Here is an 18,865-nt window from a genome sequence, read left to right as displayed (position 1 = left end):
ATTCCTGCTTTGCAAGGTTTGTTAGCTTTTAATGACTGACGGTACTCTACTGCAAATACCATATTGGTTGGACCCTGTTTACATGCTACTCAAGAATTTCTGTAGAGTGCTGGAAAAAAGAAACAGTGGTATTTGTTTGACCTACTCTGATAAGGTTTAAAAAATGATTTCACTCACCAAGTGTTTACTGCGAATGTAGAAACATTGGCTATCCCTGCAGAAGTATTTTAAAGTTACTTGTAAAGCCTCAGTGAACAGAAATATTGATTACTGTAAGAAGAGATTTAATGCATTTTATTACTCAGAATTGTCACTACCATTTTCAAAACAATGTGGTATAGAAATAGGGATATTTTAAGAAAAAGTAAAATCTTTAGGATCTTTTATCCTTAAATGTGAAAAAATAGAAAGATATATTTTGTTACAAAGGAAAAAAGAACATTTCACACATTCCATGTAAATGTGCACACAGTAGTTGTGGGGTGTGTGTGTGTGTGTGTGTGTGTGTGTGTGTGTGTGTATGTACACACTATACATACAGGCTATGTGAAGAAGTAATCATTCAGAGCTTTTCACTATTTTATTTTCCCCAAGTTTTTGACATCTGAAAAAGAGGCAATCCACGCTGCCACAGTTATTCCAAAGAAAATTTCACCTCCCATTCGTTGAAAACTCCACGCAGGCTTTGTGACTCTGATAGCTGATGTCTTTATGATGAGGGCCTGAGAAAAGTAGATAGCATTAGCCAAGATGATGCTGAAGACGCTTTAAAATGCATTTTATTGTGGGGAAAATTAACGCTTTTCTAATAATCTTAGGGTCTCTAGGCCAGACTGTCCCTTTGATAAGTTAACATGTACTCCCTTTATGCTCCTAGTAGGGGGTAAACAAATGTCTGAACAAACACAAATACGCATAAACACCAATGTGGAGAATGGCAGTGTGTGTCTTCGATCCAGATAATAAGTGTGGGTATTGTTATTTAGATGGAGCATACTGGGACACTTATCTTTTAGTACACACCATTTTCTAACTGAATGCAGTGCTAATCGTGGGATTGAAAGCCATTGTAATTGTGTACCCATCTAAATGCTGACAAGAATATAAAATTACATTATTTGGAACTGAGTTTGATGTTTCGGAGTTTTATTAGCATTTATATTTACTTATACATTAAAATTCAACACAAAAGGAGAGATCAAAGCCATGTGACATATAGAAACAAATGTCAGACCACCACATAACCCTGCTCTCTAAAATCTGTGTGTCCTGTCTTCATACAGGACATTTTAAAAGAGTGTGATACAAATCTGAAATAAGCAAATAATAAGTTTCCATTATAGGCATTACTTACTTGTCTAGATTCTGCAATCTTTGTAAAGCTTCTTTTACACCAACTCTTTTTTATATGTTCACGGTACTGGCAAATCTTTCCACAGTGTGCTAACCACCACACGATGTTAAACACATATTATGAAGTGGATGTAATTGTAAACACACAGAGGGACATAATTACATGTAGCAGATTTAAGAGCTAATTCTTTGCCTTTTTTTTTTTACTCTGCATTTTATCAACATAATTATTTTTTGACTGCAGACTAACACCCTGAAATTGACAAGCATCCATTATAGCAGGAATTTGTTCACCAAATTGGAAAACAATGAACTGCAGGTTTATATGTACCCATTGTCATAAAGAATTAGTACAGCTTTGTTCCACAAGAGGAAAAAGCTAATGATTTTGAAACAGCAGGTGACAAAACACATTCTTTTTTTCCTCCCCTGTTTTCAGTTTGTTGATGAAGTCATTATGAACTGGGACCAGGGTAGGGATGGCCTTCTTTTTAGCAGATAGACTTTTAATGAGCTTCGTTATAAAGATAGTCACATTGATTTGCCTACCTGTTTTTATTTCTTTACTTAGAAACCCCCAGTATTGAAAAGCTACTATCAAAGGACTGGAAAGACAAGCTTCTTGCAATGGGATCAGGGAACTTTGGTGAAATAAAAGGTAATATGTTTGCAATTATTTTGATCTAAAACCTACCGAAATGAATCTGATATTTAGAAATATTAGTGGTGATAAAGTACTTCTGCCCCCATGTACTCTGTCTTTGGTGTTTCTTCTCTCTAGCTTGAAAAGGGATGTACAGTGGTTCTTATTTTCTCTCTGTGCCTTATAATAGTATGTTTTTTTAACAGAATAACCCCACTATATCTTTAACAGTATTTGATTTTCATCTTTTTTTAAAAATTTTGAATGACTTACTTTATAAGTACAAATGTATCTACAGCAGGGTTAAAAACTGCATGAGATGATTTTATACATTCTACATATTAGAAGTATGAATATACGTAATCTCCACTTCAAACCAGGAATGACAAAGGGAGAATGTTTAATTCCTCATATAAAAATAAAATCAAGTGGTGCTTTCAATTCATTAAAAAGTGTGTTTTCTCAGAGCATAGCAGGCAATCTATGGTTTTCTCTTTGTTGCCAATAGGACACTTTTGAATCTGAGTTCTAAAGGATTAATTTTAAGGAAAAACTACTTATTAATATTAATATATTTTGTTATGTATTACTCTGTATATTTTTGATAGAGGCTGAATATATATTTTAAATATCACCAGATTTATATTGATATACATGTAGAAATATGTGTGTAAATAACTTTTTTGCATATGTGTGTACATGCAAGCGTTCTCCCACTGAGAGGCAATCATCTCTCTTAAGGCTTTACTACATCAGAGCATCCTGGAGAAGGGCAAAGCACAGATCAGTCTTCTCAAATATTTGACTTACGTGATGGCAGTATCTCTGTTTGGGAAACTTCCATAAAATGTTTGATTGAGTATCTCACTTTTCATCCATATATTTGGACTTTACATATGTTCAGGCTATGATTAGGTGTGAATGGGTGGTGAGAGAATGAATTCCTGCTAATCAGCAAATTAAGTAACCAGAACCTATAATGGAATGAAATTCAAACAAGTAATAATTAATATCCCTTAAAGAGCTTGAAGACAAAGTATAAAGAGAACAGAAAAGTTTCATTTTCTGAGGCAGCAAGTCCTCTATTTTGTTGGATTTTAACCCATTTGCACCTGAGATTCAGGATGTATTCTCCAAGGTTCTTTATTCTCCTGTGACCTGGGTAATAACTGAGAGCAGAGCAGAGAAGACCGCCTGTTCCAAGCCTTGTGATCTCATTCCATTGGAGGACAAACATTTTTCCCTCCCTCCTTTTCCTCACAAGTCTAACTTAAAAGCAGCAACAGCAGTGATGATAAGCTCAGAGGAAAGAAGCTCAGCTGTCCTTTCAGGCTTGCCTGTGGGGTTAGTTCAGGAAGCTGCAGTACAGTCACAAAAGAAGTTTCTGTCTTTAATTTTGAGTTTTTTAAGCTTCACGTTCAGAGCACAAGTTTAGTTATTGTCCTCTGGTTCTGTTCAAAAAGCTGTTTTCTGATGCATTTAAAAGCAACTGTAGATCTTTCTTCTGTTGGGGGCATGGTTGTTAGGTGCTCGGATCAGGTTTGGCAGAAAACTGGAGGAAAAAAGCGCTGGGTTACTTTTCCTATTGACTGCCCGTGACAGTTGCAATTACTATCCATTGTTCATAGGTGGCTGGAAAGTGGAGAGGATACAATAGTGTGTTGCCCTCTGGGGGGAAATGAATTTGACTTAATGGTTCTTGTGGGGGGGCGGTCAGACCCTATGATTATGTGCTGCCCAGGAATGTGGTTTTCATACCACCTCAGACGAAGTTAGTCAAGAACAATAGCCCAGCTGTTTGGCCTCTATTTTTTATGAGGCAGATAAAGGTATAAGTCTCATGTATGCGTAGAGTGTTTTCAGTCAGGGTAGGGAAGGATAAGCATGACTTTTTTTTTTAATCTGAAAATATGAACGTATTCAATTATTAGATAATTGATTACTGATAATTCAGAGCAATGTATCTGAGTAGAACCTTTGTATATATTAGGATGTTTACAGCCTTTACAATATTTACTGAGTCTTGTGGATTGAAACTCTTCTCCATTTACACTGGTCAGTTTTCTCTTAACTTTTAATTAGTTCCAGGAAACATGAGTGAGTGAATGAATGCGCGCGCGCGCGCGCGTGCATATGTGTGTGTGTGTCCATTCTTGAATATCTAAGACCACAGCCAAGTGAGGGCAGAGCTCAGTTCCTAAGTGCTGGCTTCAAGTTGCTGTGAGTGAATTACTTTCAGCGCATTTGGACAAAGATTAAACTTTACAGCTTGGCAAAATTCAACGAAGTGTTTCTTACTATTACTGTTTAAAAAGTGAAAATGATAAACTTTTAAAAAGAGGAGAAATAAATAGCAATTGGTCTGGATAGTTTAGCTGTCAATAAAGAGTTGTCATACACAAAGTCAATCTCATTTTTCAAGAAACAGTGTGAGTTAGGAAAGGTCACCCATTTCTGAAAGCATAAAATTATTTTTCATGTTAGATTAGAATTTAGACCATTTTATGGTCTGGTACTTTGGAAATGTGAAGTAATTAGGTTTTAAAGTTACATGAGAAACAATTCTCTTAAAAACACACACACAAAAAGTACACTGGATTCAGTTTTCCAGAACAAAAGAGTTTGACTAAAAAGGTCTACCGATAGCAAACAGTCAATATATATTATAAACTGATTAGATGACGACAGACATAATTTATTTCTTCTTCTCTAATCAGCCGTATAGTGTAACTGGCCATTTACAGAGGTTTCTTTGCCCTTATCTATAGCAGAAGCACTGAGTAATGGTTGTGTGAAAGATGAAGAAATACATTTTATAGCCTCATAGTTACTGAGAAGGGAAAAAACAGTGCCTGCACTCCAGTTGGCAGCCAGTAGCATCACACATTGTTTCAGCTAGCACGAAATTCCATTACACTGAAGGTCATTGCATTGGCACTTCACCTGAGGACAGTATCTGGGGATCCATGAAAGCTTTGACTAATCTAAACAGATCGTCTGTTTTTCAACAAAGCCATTGCAAAATGTGTATTTTACTGACTTAAATTTATTTGTAAAATTATAACAAAAATATCTTCATGCAAAATTCTCTTAAAATATTTCTATTTTGTTCAGGTTATAAAAGCAGGGCGTTGTTTGAGAGGTTTTCTGACTAGGTCACTCAGAAAAGCCTAGATCAGTTTCTCTACCTGCCTTGTTTGAAGAATTCTTCAGAGCCTTGTTTCTTTCCCATTGGTATCCCAGGTAGACCCTTCTCACCCTGCTCAGAATGCATTCATTTAGGCCAGTAAAGTGTTATATCTGGTATTAAGGAAAATGCCAGTTGTAGTCGGTATAATAAAAAATTGGCTCTTTTTGAAAGCTATAATTTTGTTCTTTCTAGAAGATGGGACATAAAGGCAAACACCAAACAGCTCTTGAATGCCAATAATGGATTCAAGTAAATAATCCATTCCACAATACTGTGGTCTTTCAGAACTCATGAATTAAAGTCATGCTATGTAGATTCAACACGAGGATTAAAGTAGATCTCCTCTTAGGTGACACAACATTTTGAGATGAAAGAGATATGTAGATTTAGTATATGGCTTGAAAGAGATGATTCTGTTTAAATAACATTAGACGATTTGAAAATAAGCAGGCTTGGAACAGGAATCAGGTCCCAGGTAATAATCTAGTAAGAGGTATCCTTGGATTTTTATAAATTTAAAACACGGAAACTAAAATCTCAGCATTTAGATACGTAAGGGTTTGTATAACTTTGAAAGCTGTCTTAAACCCATTCTTTTAAAAGTCCAGTAACTCTTTAAGAAACACATGGTTTGCTAATTACCTTGTGACTTTTTCATTTGTGCATTTTATATATATATATATATATATATATATATATATATATATTTCTTCACATTTTTTCAGAAGGGTTGGAAATGTTGATTATTTTCTGAGGGAATTGTTGTATCTGGAATTTGTTTAACATAAGAGTCAGCCATAAGGAAGGTACATAACATATAGTCATTTACTTCTAAATAAAGTAAATGTTTAATGTTTTTAATCTACTAAGCTTGTTTTATAGTTCCTTGTAGTTGCTTATGAGTAGGGTTTTCACTTTTTGTAAAAACTATTTCATAAGAACTGAAGAAAGACTACTGGGGCACAGAATATAAATTTTTAAAATAAGTTTGGCAGTGTCTATAAAAGCAGAAAGCGACTTTATGTTTTCTACAAATCAGTTACTTGCTCTGTCTTAGGAAGCCAGAGTCCTTATGCCAGTGTATAAACACAGCAAGCGATGGGAAGAGACCAATCAGCCACTGGCTCTCATTGATTTGTATATTGATAATCCAGTTCACCAGTTAAGAAGTTATATATACCTTTTACAGCAGGCACTTAATAATGCATATTTTAAGCAGATACTCTTGCATATTTAATCTAGGGTTTATATTTGAAAATAAAAATATTCTCTCCTCAACATTTTTCTTATTTAAAAAGGCATTCATTCATTTAACAAGTATTCATCTGTCCGAGGGTTGTGAAGATCCTAAAATTAAAATAATTATAAAACCATTGTTTTTTTCTTGTAGATGTGGACTCCAAAGCTTACGCTATCCAGATCATTGGATAATAGAATTTACCTAAAACCCTTTCCTCTTTTAAATTAACATTTCTCTTGCTAGGGAAGCATGATGTAGTTAAAAAGATTTGGTGTCTTGTTGCCCTGATTCTCTCAAAGACTTGTGGAAATGAGGTTACCTCTTTTGGTTTATTTCCTCATCCCCTCATTTAGAAACAGTTGCATTGATTACATGCCTGTTTATGTACAGCCACTTTGTTAACATCTTTTACAAAATTATTGTAACAAAGTCATTTTATTCCTATTTTATGTAGGAAGAAATTGAGTCTCAGAGAGAGAGATTAATTATCCACAACCACGTACTTTAGTTGTGACAGGGTCAAGATGTGACTCTAATTCTGTCTGCCTTCAAAGCCTGTGCTCTCTACATGATGCTTGGTAGTCCGTCTTAGTAAAGTTGGAATGGGTGATCTCTAAAATCCTTTAAAACATGAAAACATATTCAGACCCACCACAGCTAGATGAAGAGTCCCTCTGAGATGCACCTATCATTAGCCTGCCTCCATGGTGAACTTTCCTTGTAGACTATCTAACTTACTGTAGGCCCAAAGTTTGGAACCCAGTACGTATTTGATGAATGGATGACCAAGAAATGCCATGTTTTGAGATGGCTATTATTGACTACATTCCAGTCTCTAAGTGCAGTAAATTGAATGTGATATTAAAAACAAAACAAAACAAAGCTGTTTTTTTACATTTTAAGTACAATACCCAAGTAAGTGGATGGAATAATCTTGGGAAAAGGTTATAAAATTACAATCTCCATTAAAAGGTAGACATCTGTAGTAAGAAATTGTATAGAACCATAATTTTCAAAAAAAGGTAAGAACGACCCTTGCTTTCACTGTACAAATGATAATGCACACATCTTGTTCATAATGTCCCAGAAACAAAATATCCAGCCATGGGGTAACAGTGGTAAAGACCATAGCTACTTTTGAATTGTTCCATTTCATTCTGATAGTCGCCCTTAAAACTGATAGCTTTCACGGGAATTTCCTGGCAGTCCAGTGGTTAAGACTTGGTGCTTTCACTGCCAGGGAACTCCCGCAAGTCAAGCGGTGCAGCCAAAAAAAAAAACCTGATAGCTTTCCATAGTCCATATATTTTAAAATCCAAGCCAAAGTCCACCTTTTAAGATATTGAAGCAAAAAGAATTAAACTATTTTTTCAAAATAAATTACAGAACTCTGAAAGAAGGTAGGAATATTTATCGTATTAGCAGTGTACACTAGAATATCGATTTATACTGTCATGTAATACATGATTGCATTCCTTATGTAATTTTAATAGATTCCAACTTCTAAGAGTATCTATATTGCAGTAAAGGATATATAACTAAATTTTATCAAAGTTTGATTGCATTCGTTGTGAATGAAAAAGACCAATGTACAGATGTTTGTAAGTTAGATAACAAATAGTCCTTTGATGAAATAGAATAATGCCATTCATACCTTCTGATGAGACGGTCTGACTTTTACTCTAGTTGGATAAGACTGCCATTGAGAAAAGCTTTAGTTGTAAATTTAGAATAACTTAAGTTTGTTTCTATTCATTATATTTTCAGTTCATTCAACAAATACTGCTATCTGTCTTGCCATGTGCTATGTTCTGGAGATGTAATGGTAGCAAATGGAGTAGACAGATTTCTGCCCTTCTGGAGCTTACACTCTAGTAGAGGCACTTGCCTTTTTTTTTTTTCCAATTTTATTTTATTATTATTATTTTTTTCACCTTTATTGGAGTATAATTGCTTTACATTGGTGTGTTAGTTGCTGCTGTATAACAAAGTGAATCAGCTGTATGCATACGTATATCCCCATATCCCCACCCTCTTGCGTCCCCCTCCCACCCTCCCTATCCCACCCCCTCTAGGTGGTCACGAAGCACCAAGCTGATCTCCCTGTGTTATGCGGCTGCTTGAGGCACTTTCATTAGGCAGAATTTTTAAAGGCAACGTAATGAATGACTTTTAGATCCTTCAGGTGGATTACTACTTGAAAGCAACAACATTTCCATAAAAAAAATCAAACCAAGTCGAGTCCTGTCCAAATTATCACACTGATAATCTAAGGAACACCAACAATAAAAGAAAAAAAAACATCCTGGCAAAGATTGACTGTTACTTTGAATTAAATGTATGGTAATTTTTTTGAGGGAAGAAACATAATCTCTAGTTTACTTTCAACATCAAAATTCTAGGACTTTTCCTTTCCTGAGTGACTCTTCCTTCCTTTTACTTTTCCTTTAGTTACATCAAAACTCCCAAAAATTTACTGTGATTTTGGTTGTAACTTCAAGCCATATATCTATTGCATTTTGGTAGAATAGAACAATATTGGGGAAATGTAAGCTTCCAAAGATTTTTTCTTGTTATTTCAAATGTATTTGAAAGCATCCTTAACTTAAGTAATCCTAATAAGGGTTATTTATCTATTTGCATAGAATCATACATTATCACTCAATTAAGGACTTTTCTCTCATCTTAAGTTTATTTATTGAATTCATTTAATAAAAGGTTATGGGATGCCTACTATGTGCTAGGCATTACTCTGGGGACATAGTATTAAACAAAAAAGCTAGAATTCTGCTATCATGGAGTTTATACTCTACTGGGAGATGCAATAAATAAATATGTCAATAATGATACAACATATGGTGCTAACGACTATAATCTTGGATTTAACTGTAACCTTGGGTGGCCATAATGTGATCAGTTAGTTTTCCAACTACATTTCATTATTTCATGAGAGCATAAATTTATATTCTCAAACTTGAATATTTTTTCTGCTAGCTATATTCTATTTTTGAAGAAAGCTTCTGAGTGGCATATGAGAAAACAGTCTAAAACTTGATTAACTAATAGAGTTTTCCTTTTTAAATGTAGAATTCCTTAATTCTGATTCTTCAAGATTCTCTTTTTAAGAAAAGAAGAATTGTATTACTGATAATAATACCCTTGATCTCTTAATAATTGTGGTTATTACATTTTCATGTTTTGTCTTGCCTCTTTGACTTAAAAAAAAAAAAACTACTTACAGGGCTTCCCAGGTGGCGCAGTGGTTGAGAGTCCGCCTGCCGATGCAGGGGACACGGGTTCGTGCCCCGGTCCGGGAAGATCCCACATGCCACGGAGCGGCTGGGCCCGTGAGCCATGGCCGCTGAGCCTGCGCGTCTGGAGCCTGTGCTCCACAACGGGAGAGGCCACAACAGCGAGAGGCCCGCGTACCGCAGGAAAAAAAAAAAAAAACAACTACTTACAGCCAAGAGCTGTGTTTTAAACCTCTTTTTGTTTCCATCAAACCTCAGATTAGAACATTAAGAATAATAATTGCTCAGCCAACAGTTTTTTATTTACTTATAAAAGGGGGAAGGGCTTCCCAGGTGGCGCAGTGGTTGAGAGTCCGCCTGCCGATGCAGGGGACACGGGTTCGTGCCCCGGTCCGGGAAGATCCCACGTGCCGCGGAGCAGCTGGGCCCGTGAGCCATGGCCGCTGAGCCTGCGCGTCCGGAGCCTGTGCTCCGCAACGGGAGAGGCCACAACAGTGAGAGGCCTGCATACAGCAAAAAAAAAAAAAAAAAAAAAGGGGGAAAACAACTACAGATTATTACTCATCATAAATAAAAACAATCAAAATATTTGTTCATCCTGATATTTTGTAATGAGTAAATAGCCATCACTTTTTACTGTTGAGTTATAATCTAAAAGAAGGTAAGTATATGTTTGTGTGTCAAACCTTATTCATGTAATAATTCTCTATACACCAGAGTCATTGTCATCGAAAAACCACTCTCTTCTTATTTATCTTTTCTTACATGTTTTATTGCCATCTTATTTTCAGGGACTCCCGAAAGCCTCGCTGAGAAGGAGAGACAGCTCATGGGGATGATCAATCAGTTAACCAGTCTGCGAGAGCAGCTGTTGGCTGCCCATGATGAGCAGAAGAAACTGGCTGCATCTCAGATTGAGAAACAGCGCCAGCAAATGGAGCTGGCCAAGCAGCAGCAAGAACAGGTGAGTAAGAACTAGAGAACACAGTCAGATTCCTCAGGTATTGTTCTGCCTGCAGCATATAGGTCACTCTCGGAGGCAAACAAAGATCAGTAAAAGCTTCTTCCCCCTGCCTTGCATAAGTAAATAAAAAGGCAAAACACCAAAGTGAGCAAAAAACTCATCTGGAAAAGCTTATTAACTATTTTAGTGGTACATAACTTGGAAGTGATTATAATCAAGGTGAAATTCATGAGCACAGTACCAAAAAGAACCGTGGAGAGTCAAGAGAACATTTCCAGTCAGGGACATTATGAAAGATTTCATTCAATGTGTTTGGTGTGAACTTTGAAGGCTAGGTAGGATTCAAAAAGTGAAGTCAATTTCCAATCATGGGGCAAGAAGTTTGGTTAAGAGGCTATTATGATAATCTAAATAAGGTGTGAGACTCTAAACCAGATAGGGTAATGACCATGGAGAAAGAGAAAAAAGGGATAAATAGGTGGAAGAATTATGGTCAGTTGAATTTTTTAAGTGGGCTAAAGAGAGAGGAAAAGCGTTGAGCCTGGGTAACAGGGAAGGTCAAGAGGAGGGCAGATTTGGAAAAGCAGGTGGTTTTATTATGAGGAATTAGAGCTGTCGTCAGGTTGTCCATCTGAAAGTATGTGAGAGAATAGAAATATCAATTAACAGTTTGGAAGAGAGGGCTGAGCCTCATTACCTAGATTATCTACATAGAGATGGTAGTTTAAACCACTGGAGACAGTCAGTTTCATTCATTTATTCAAAAAATAGTAATCAAGTGCTTCTTGTGTGCCAGGCACTGTGCTAACTACTGAAGTTACCTCAATTAACCAGAAAGACAAAGCCCCTAATTTCTAGTGGAAAGAGAGACAATTAACAAAGGAAAAGAAAAATTAACAAAATAACTTCAGATAGTGATAAGTAATTTGAAAAAATGTAATGAGAGTAATTTAATAAATATTGATTAATATGACAAATTTGGGTTGCCATCTTAGTTTGGGTGGTTGGATCTGGCAGTTAAGCTCAAATCTAAATGACATGAGAGGCAGCGGTATTAATATCTAGGGCCAAGGTGTTTCATGCAGAGGAATGACAGGTTTATAGGCCTTAAATGAGAGTAGTGGTGATATCATGAGAAAATGGAAAGGAATTAAGGGAAGATAGATCCTTGGGAGATGCTGGCATATAGCTGGTAGGGAGAGGAAAATGAACATATCTAGAAGCAAGAAGCTACTAGAGTAGTCATTTAGATTCTCATTGTCAGCCTTGAAGCATGTGGCTTCTCTGGAGCTTTAGTAGCAGAAATCAGATAATAAGAATTGACATGCAGAAGAATGATGCATAGTGGGGAAATGGAGGTAATGCATAAGCAGTATTACTTAAAAGAGGATTGGTAGTAATGGGAAGGAAAGACAGAAGGTGTCATAGGGTGAGCTTACATATAAAGATGGCACATCTTTTCTAGGACTAACTTAATTTACCATCCCGTGTTCTGGGTTTAGTGCACTCACCATCTTAAGTGGAGGAGGGCTGTTATTTAGTGAAGGGTACTTTTGTATCTACACAAATACTGCAAAACCTTCTAGACAGCTGTCAAAATGTAAACTAGCAGAGTTGAAAGAGGTGGGGAAACATTCAGATTACATTTGAGGAGCCCTCCTTTCCTTCTGTTTACTTTTCTCTACTTGATGGTTCATCTCTGCTTGAAAGATGATATTTTTATTTTTAATGAAATGCGTCACCATCTTCCTTAAGTATATATTTAGCCTGTTATTGGAGATGGCCCTTATTCCTCTTGCTCTACTCCTATGATGAAACGGCTCAGAATGATTGCCCATGACAGTCTAGAAGAACACCACTCTTTTCTTGCTTATAACCCTCAATACCTTCAGACATCCGAATTCAGAAGATCCTAGGAGCCTCTGAAACTGGAACTCAGATGGGGATATTTCTTTGTAGAGAATCCATACTTCAATGGGCCTGAGGGCATGCTTGTCCTAAAAAATCTGAGCAATTACTAATGGAGAGCAAGGTTCCTTACTTTCTCTTTCACACTCTGGCCCATCTTCAAATATCATCAACGGATTCTAGAATTTTTTACTTACTCTGACATTCTCCTTAGAACTTCAGAAATCCTTAGGTTCTTCCAGAAATTCTCCGCTGTATTGGAGCGATGCCAGGCAATGCTGCCTATACAGCCTGGGAGAAGAGCCCTTCTGAGAGCTACCGGTCAGGTTCCTGAAGCCCGTTCTGCTCCCCCAGATCCTGTCCGCCGTGCAGTGCTGGCTCACAGCATCACCACTCTGGTAGTCACTGGTAGTTTTCATCGGGACACAGGGATATTTCTGAAGGACATTTAGTATTTATTCCTTAAGATCCGGGTTAGGTTTCTCTCACCTTGAGAACTCCTTTTCTGACCCTACTCCCAACACTCCCTAGTCAGTACAGTGTGTCCCTACTCTGTGCTCCATTCCACATTCATCTTTTCAACAACTTTCTGTTGAGCACCAATTTGATGCCAGCTTCTGTTTTAGTTAATAGGTTACAGCAAGGAATAAAACAGGCCAAAATACCTCACGTGTTGAATTCTAGTTGGGAAGAGATAGACAATAAATAAGTAAAATATATGTTGAAAATGAAGCAGAAAAATAGGGATGAGGGTGCCAGGTAGAGAGATAGGCTCTTTTAAAGTGACTGCTCAGGGCTTCCCTGGTGGCGCAGAAGTTAAGAATCCACTTGCCCATGCAGGGGACACGGGTTCGAGCCCTGGTTCAGGAAGATCCCACATGCTGCGGAGCAACTAAGCCCATGTGCCACAACTACTGAAGCCCGCATGCCTAGAGGCCATGCTCTGCAACAAGAGAAGCCACCGCAATGAGAAGCCCACGCACTGCAACAAAGGGTAGCCCCCGCTCGCCACAACTAGAGAAAGCCCATGCGCAGCAATGAAGACGCAATGTGGGGGAGGTACAAACATTCAGTCTATAGCTAACTAAGACAAACAACCTAATTTAAAAATGGGCAAAGTTGAGTAGACATTTCTTCAAAGAAGATATACAAATGGCTAGTAAGCACATGAGAAGATTCTCAACATCACTAATCACTAGGGAAATGCAAATCAAAGCCACAATGAGATACCACTTCATACCCTTTAGAATGGCTATTATGGAAGCAACAAACAAAATTACAAGTGTTGCTGGATGTGTAAAGAAGTTGGAATTCTTGCACATTGCGGTAGGAATGTAAAATAGAGTAGCAACCATGGAAAAGAGTGTTCCAGATGGAGGGGAAAGCAAGTGCAAAGGCCCAGAGGCAGGAGTACCCTCGGGAAATAGAAGTACCCTTGGTGTGTTCAACAGACAGGAAAGCGGGGTGGCAAAGGGAAGAGAGAGAGATGATGTCAGAGAGATAGCAGGAAGCCAGCTCATACAGGGCCTTGCAGGCATCATATGAAAGCTGGCTTTTACTCTGAGCGAGACAGAGAGTTTTGAAAAGAGGAATAACACAGCACAACTTATATTTTAAAAGGATCTCTCTTGGTGCTGGTTTATAGTAGACTGCAGGGAACGAGGGCAGAGGCAGAAAGAGCAGATAGGAAGCTATCACAGCAATCCAGGCAAGAGGCAGCAGTGACTTAGAACAGGAGGAAGTGTGGAGGGCTATGAGGTGGTTAGTTTCTTAATAAAATCTTAAGGCACTTATAAAAGGATTTAAATATCAACTGAAATACTGATATGTGGGAGGAAAGAACCGGACTTAAGGAAGAGAGTGGTATTTCGTTTTCTACCTTTTCCTTTCCGACTTTTCTTCAAAGAGAGAAAAAGGAATTTCTTTAGGCTGTATTCCTAAGATAAAACAAAAGCATTAAAATAATTATAATTGTACCAGTGTACATAGGGGAAATAAAAAATTCATTGTGCCGCCATGTAGATCCAGCCTCATCATATAGGTTCTTTACTTTCATTCATAGTAATGGACTCTGCATAAATTTTTTCCTGAATTTTTTGCTTTCTGATACAGAGGTTAAGGGATACACTTTCCTAATGAAAACGATAGTGATCATAGCATTGAGAATAAGAATTAGAGCGTATTTATAAGGTAGCTATAAGTTTCATGAGGTGAGAAGTTACATTCCTTTGAGAAGGTTTCCTGCCCTATCTCATGAAGTGTTTCGAATTTTCTTCTTGTCTCTTCACTCATGCACTCTTCATCAAGTGTTCACTCTGTACTCCTTTTGCATCAGGCTTTGCACAAATGGTGAGAGCAAAATCTACGTGACCCCTAACTTCACTGTATTTATGAATTTCTACCTAGGAGACAGAAATGTGTTAATTAAAGCAAAAACAAAAATAAATATAACATCATAGCATGTGGTATAGTATCAAGTAGGTAGAGGATGTTATAAGAGCGAAAAACAGGGGGCAGTTGTGCTCGTCTGGCTTAACACTTAGGATGACCACACCGAGGGCTAATTCCTGAGTTTAGTTTTGAATCTGTTGAATTTGGAGTGCCTTTGAGAATGTTGTTGGATAAATGGGTCTAAAGCTTAAAGCAAAGATCCAGGCTAGAGAAACAAATTTGTAATCACTTGGCATACGTGTGGATGTAGGAATAGAGTCTAAAGTGAGCCTACAGCATTGTGTGACGGGAGAGAGCCATTGACAGTAACTGAGAAGAATCAGACTCAGAGGTAGGAGCCAAACAGGGAAAATGTGATGTCACAGAAGCCAAGGGAGAAAGTTCAGGATCAAGGGAAAGCGCTTGAGTATTGAATTCTGATGAAAAGTCAAGCAGTGAGGACTAGAAAACACTTCAGAATTTAAAAAATTGGAAGTGACTGGTGACTTTATTAAGAATCCTGTTAGTAGAGACCAGAATTGAATGTGTTGAGGACTCGGCAGTCAGTTTGTGAGAGGCAGAAATGGCAGTGTTTACCAACACACAAAGGCATACCAGAACCTCACTAAGGAATAGAGCATCTTACAGTACCTTGTCCTACTCTGAACCCTTTGGCACACACCCTCCTGTTTGTGAAATATTCTCTTTCTTTTCCAAGGGCTGAAAACATCAGAGGTAGTACCTCCTTAACATACTGCCAGGAAGAGGGATTTTTGAAACTCCAGCATTTCACGCTGGATTGGACCACTGTTGTTGTGTCTTAGGCTTCGTTTTCCAAAAGAAGCATAACTGTTCCTTAGGTCTAAATATCTTGTCTGATCCTACTTAAGGATGAATTGCTGGTCCTGTAGGGGCTCAGGCACATCTATCTTCATAAGCTTAATCAGTGTCAAATCAAACTTTGAGACACAGAACATTGGTAATTTCCCCCTGGGACTGTAATATGCTCTTAAATTTTTCATGTGCCATTTCTCCGCAGATTGCAAGACAACAGCAGCAGCTTCTGCAGCAACAACACAAAATCAATTTGCTTCAGCAACAGATCCAGGTCAGAAATCATAATTTCATACGGACTTCCAATTAAGAAATAGATTTTGTTTCTCATTTTCAGGTGACCTGACTGAAATGAGCTCCAAAATAAAGGTTACTTTCAGCCTAATCATGACGTGTCACCCACGTGCCATGAGAATCTTGCACACGGTGGCTCTGTCACGGGCCCGGCTGTGTCGCGGTGTTTTAGGGGAGGCAAGCTGATGGTAATTTTTATCCTACACGGAAAGGAAATTATTGTAGAGAAATGTTTCATTTTCTCTATTCTTTAATGTTTAATATGTGCCTGGAAATGTTCTTAATGGGGGAGGTGCAGGGGAACCAAAGCAGAAAGGTTTTCAGTTAGACGTCGGGGGCAGAAAGAACTTTTTACAGTAGGCTCGAGAGCCACGTGTGATCAAGGTGGAAGTGAGGGAGGGTAGCAATTTGGTGTTCAAGTCGAATTTCACCCTTCATACTGCATGGAGAAACGAGGACTGAGGGCTCTATAACCTCCATATTTTTCTTCTGTGGAAATTTGCAATGATGAGAAGCAAAGCTGCCAGGGGTAGCCTGTCTCCACCACTTGCTTGTGGCATGCGTTTTGCCAAAATTTGTTTCCCCTTCTGAAAGTTCCCTTTCTGAAAGCACTCATTTCGTAGAGTATTTAGGAGGATTTAATAAAATCATGGATGGAGAGCTTTAGCGTAGTGTCAAGACACATAGTAAGTACTCAATACATACTTGCTATGACTAGCAAGAAGAGGAAACTAGTTCATGGAGCAACGGCTCCAACCTTACGGGACATCATCCATCGGAAATCAACTGTTAGATTTACAGTCAGCTTATCTGGGGAGAAATTCATCATTCTCTTGAAGCTGTATCTTGAGAATCCAATATATTTTATTAAGTGTAAATATAAATGACAGAAGCAAACATGTCAAAATTATTTCATCCGCATGTTTATCATGTTTAGACTTATTTGCCAAAAAAGTTTATCCCATTTTATCTAACTGGGTCAGCTACACTTAATTTCTTTACTGTGGGTTATATAGCCCAATCAAGGTTTACTCATTCTTATTCTACCTGAGATTTTAATGAACACAGTTTCAGTGAGACAGAGAAACATCAGTGAAATGTTCCAACCAAGACTCCGTGCCTTCCTTAATTATGAACAGCGTATTTCTAATGTGATATTATCTGTCTGTCCATATCTGGAGTGTGGTTATTCATTCAGTGGCTTAAAACTGTTTTTCGGGTTTCATGTTTAGCCTAAGCATGCTGCCTTTGAATGTAATTTTAGTTGGTGGTACGAGGTTATCTACACTTAAAATGTTTTTGATTATTGAAAACCAAAGATAATAGAATTATTATGGCAATTTCTCATTATAAGTAAGATACAATTCCATAATGAGTGGTGTGGTCCTTTGCAAGTCACTTGGTTTCACTGTGATTTGATGAGGGTACCAATGGTTTTAAGTGTTTATAATTTTTATGAGATTGAGATAGTCTTTTGTTAAATAGAATTGCAAAAATGTATGTAAACCCGTATTATAAATATGTAGAAGGCTCAATCAGCTGTGTTTTCTGACCATATAAATTGTGCAACACCTTCAGTACTTACTTTTTTTGCAATTATTCCAAAGTTATGACCACTGCATTCATAACGTGGATTTAAATCTCTGTCACAATAACAAAATGTTGAAATTGGAGGATTTCTTGCTCCAGAGCATGGAGCATTGTACTTTATAAGGCAGAGCATTTTTTAAATGAAGTACCTTAAACTATTCTAGAAACGACATGACTATAGAAAATGTATTCCAGCGAGCTGGAGCCAAGTTTAGTAACTTGCCCAAGATCACATGACTAGTTATAGGTAGAACCAGGATCAGAAGCAAAGTTTTCTGACTGTTAGTTGAAATTTTGCTGAGTATGAGAATTTTGAAAGCTTAGAATTTCTATTTGATCAAAATGTTATGCTGCTGGCCTCCACTAGTTCACAGGGTAGACCAAAAAAAATCCAGTAGTCCCTAAAGGAAATAATGTCACACTGACAGTAATTTGGGGGAAACATTAAAAGATGCTGAGATACTATATCTGGGTATTTGTCCTCTTTTCTAGTGTTAGTACAGATAAATGATACCGATGGAGTCAAAACCCATCACGCTATTATTTAAAAAAAAAGCCTGGGAATGTTTCAGGCAAAAAAATAAATACTGAGCAAGAGTGACAGTCTGAAAGGAATTAATTTTCACAGCTTCTAGTATATTCATTAACTGAAAGCATAGTTCTAAAGTATATTTTATAAATTGTTAATTTGGAGCTGTCTAACAAACACAATAGTTATGAAAATCACAATATATTTAAATTAGTCTATTGAGAGATATGGGAAGCACTGATGTAGTGGCATATGTAGAAACAGAAGATTAAAAACATAGAAGAGATCCTTTTTTGGTCCCCACATAAATCTTTAACCATATTTCCTTTATAGAATTTTTTCTCTCCCTTTTCTTCTTTCTACTTCCTCCTTTTCTTTGGCATCATAGGACAAGGAGGGAGAAGATTAAAAATCAGATCTGCTATATGGAAAGCAAATTAAATGTATAACAGATATTATTATGAAATGAATTTTTGTCAATACATAATCAATGCTCACATAAGAATTTACCATAGATTAAATTTTCTTTGATATCTGAAAATATATAGTATATTTTGAATTTGATCTACTTTTTTTTCTTTCTTAAATATGGAGCCTTAAGACGTTGTAGAAGAAAACATACCACTTACGTCATTCGTC

At 37.2% G+C, this 18,865-nt stretch overlaps 1 protein-coding gene across 3 annotated transcripts in view; it reads left to right on the top strand.

The window, feature by feature from the left end:
* Positions 1-18,865, top strand: part of SOX5 (SRY-box transcription factor 5) — a 349,622-nt gene that overhangs the window by 131,856 nt on the left and 198,901 nt on the right. For all 3 annotated transcript variants that reach the window (XM_007446269.1, XM_007446268.1, XM_007446270.1), the window contains exons 3-5: positions 1,925-2,011; positions 10,469-10,641; positions 16,019-16,087. In XM_007446269.1, coding sequence (XP_007446331.1) covers positions 1,925-2,011; positions 10,469-10,641; positions 16,019-16,087 — 329 coding nt within the window. The remainder of the gene's footprint in view (positions 1-1,924; positions 2,012-10,468; positions 10,642-16,018; positions 16,088-18,865) is intronic.

This window comes from Lipotes vexillifer, unplaced genomic scaffold, assembly GCF_000442215.2.
Source record: "Lipotes vexillifer unplaced genomic scaffold, Lipotes_vexillifer_v1.1 scaffold477, whole genome shotgun sequence".
NCBI classification, from domain to species: domain Eukaryota; kingdom Metazoa; phylum Chordata; class Mammalia; order Artiodactyla; family Lipotidae; genus Lipotes; species Lipotes vexillifer.
The sequence above is the reverse complement of the archived record's forward strand: the minus strand, read 5'-3'. Positions and strand labels throughout refer to the sequence as shown.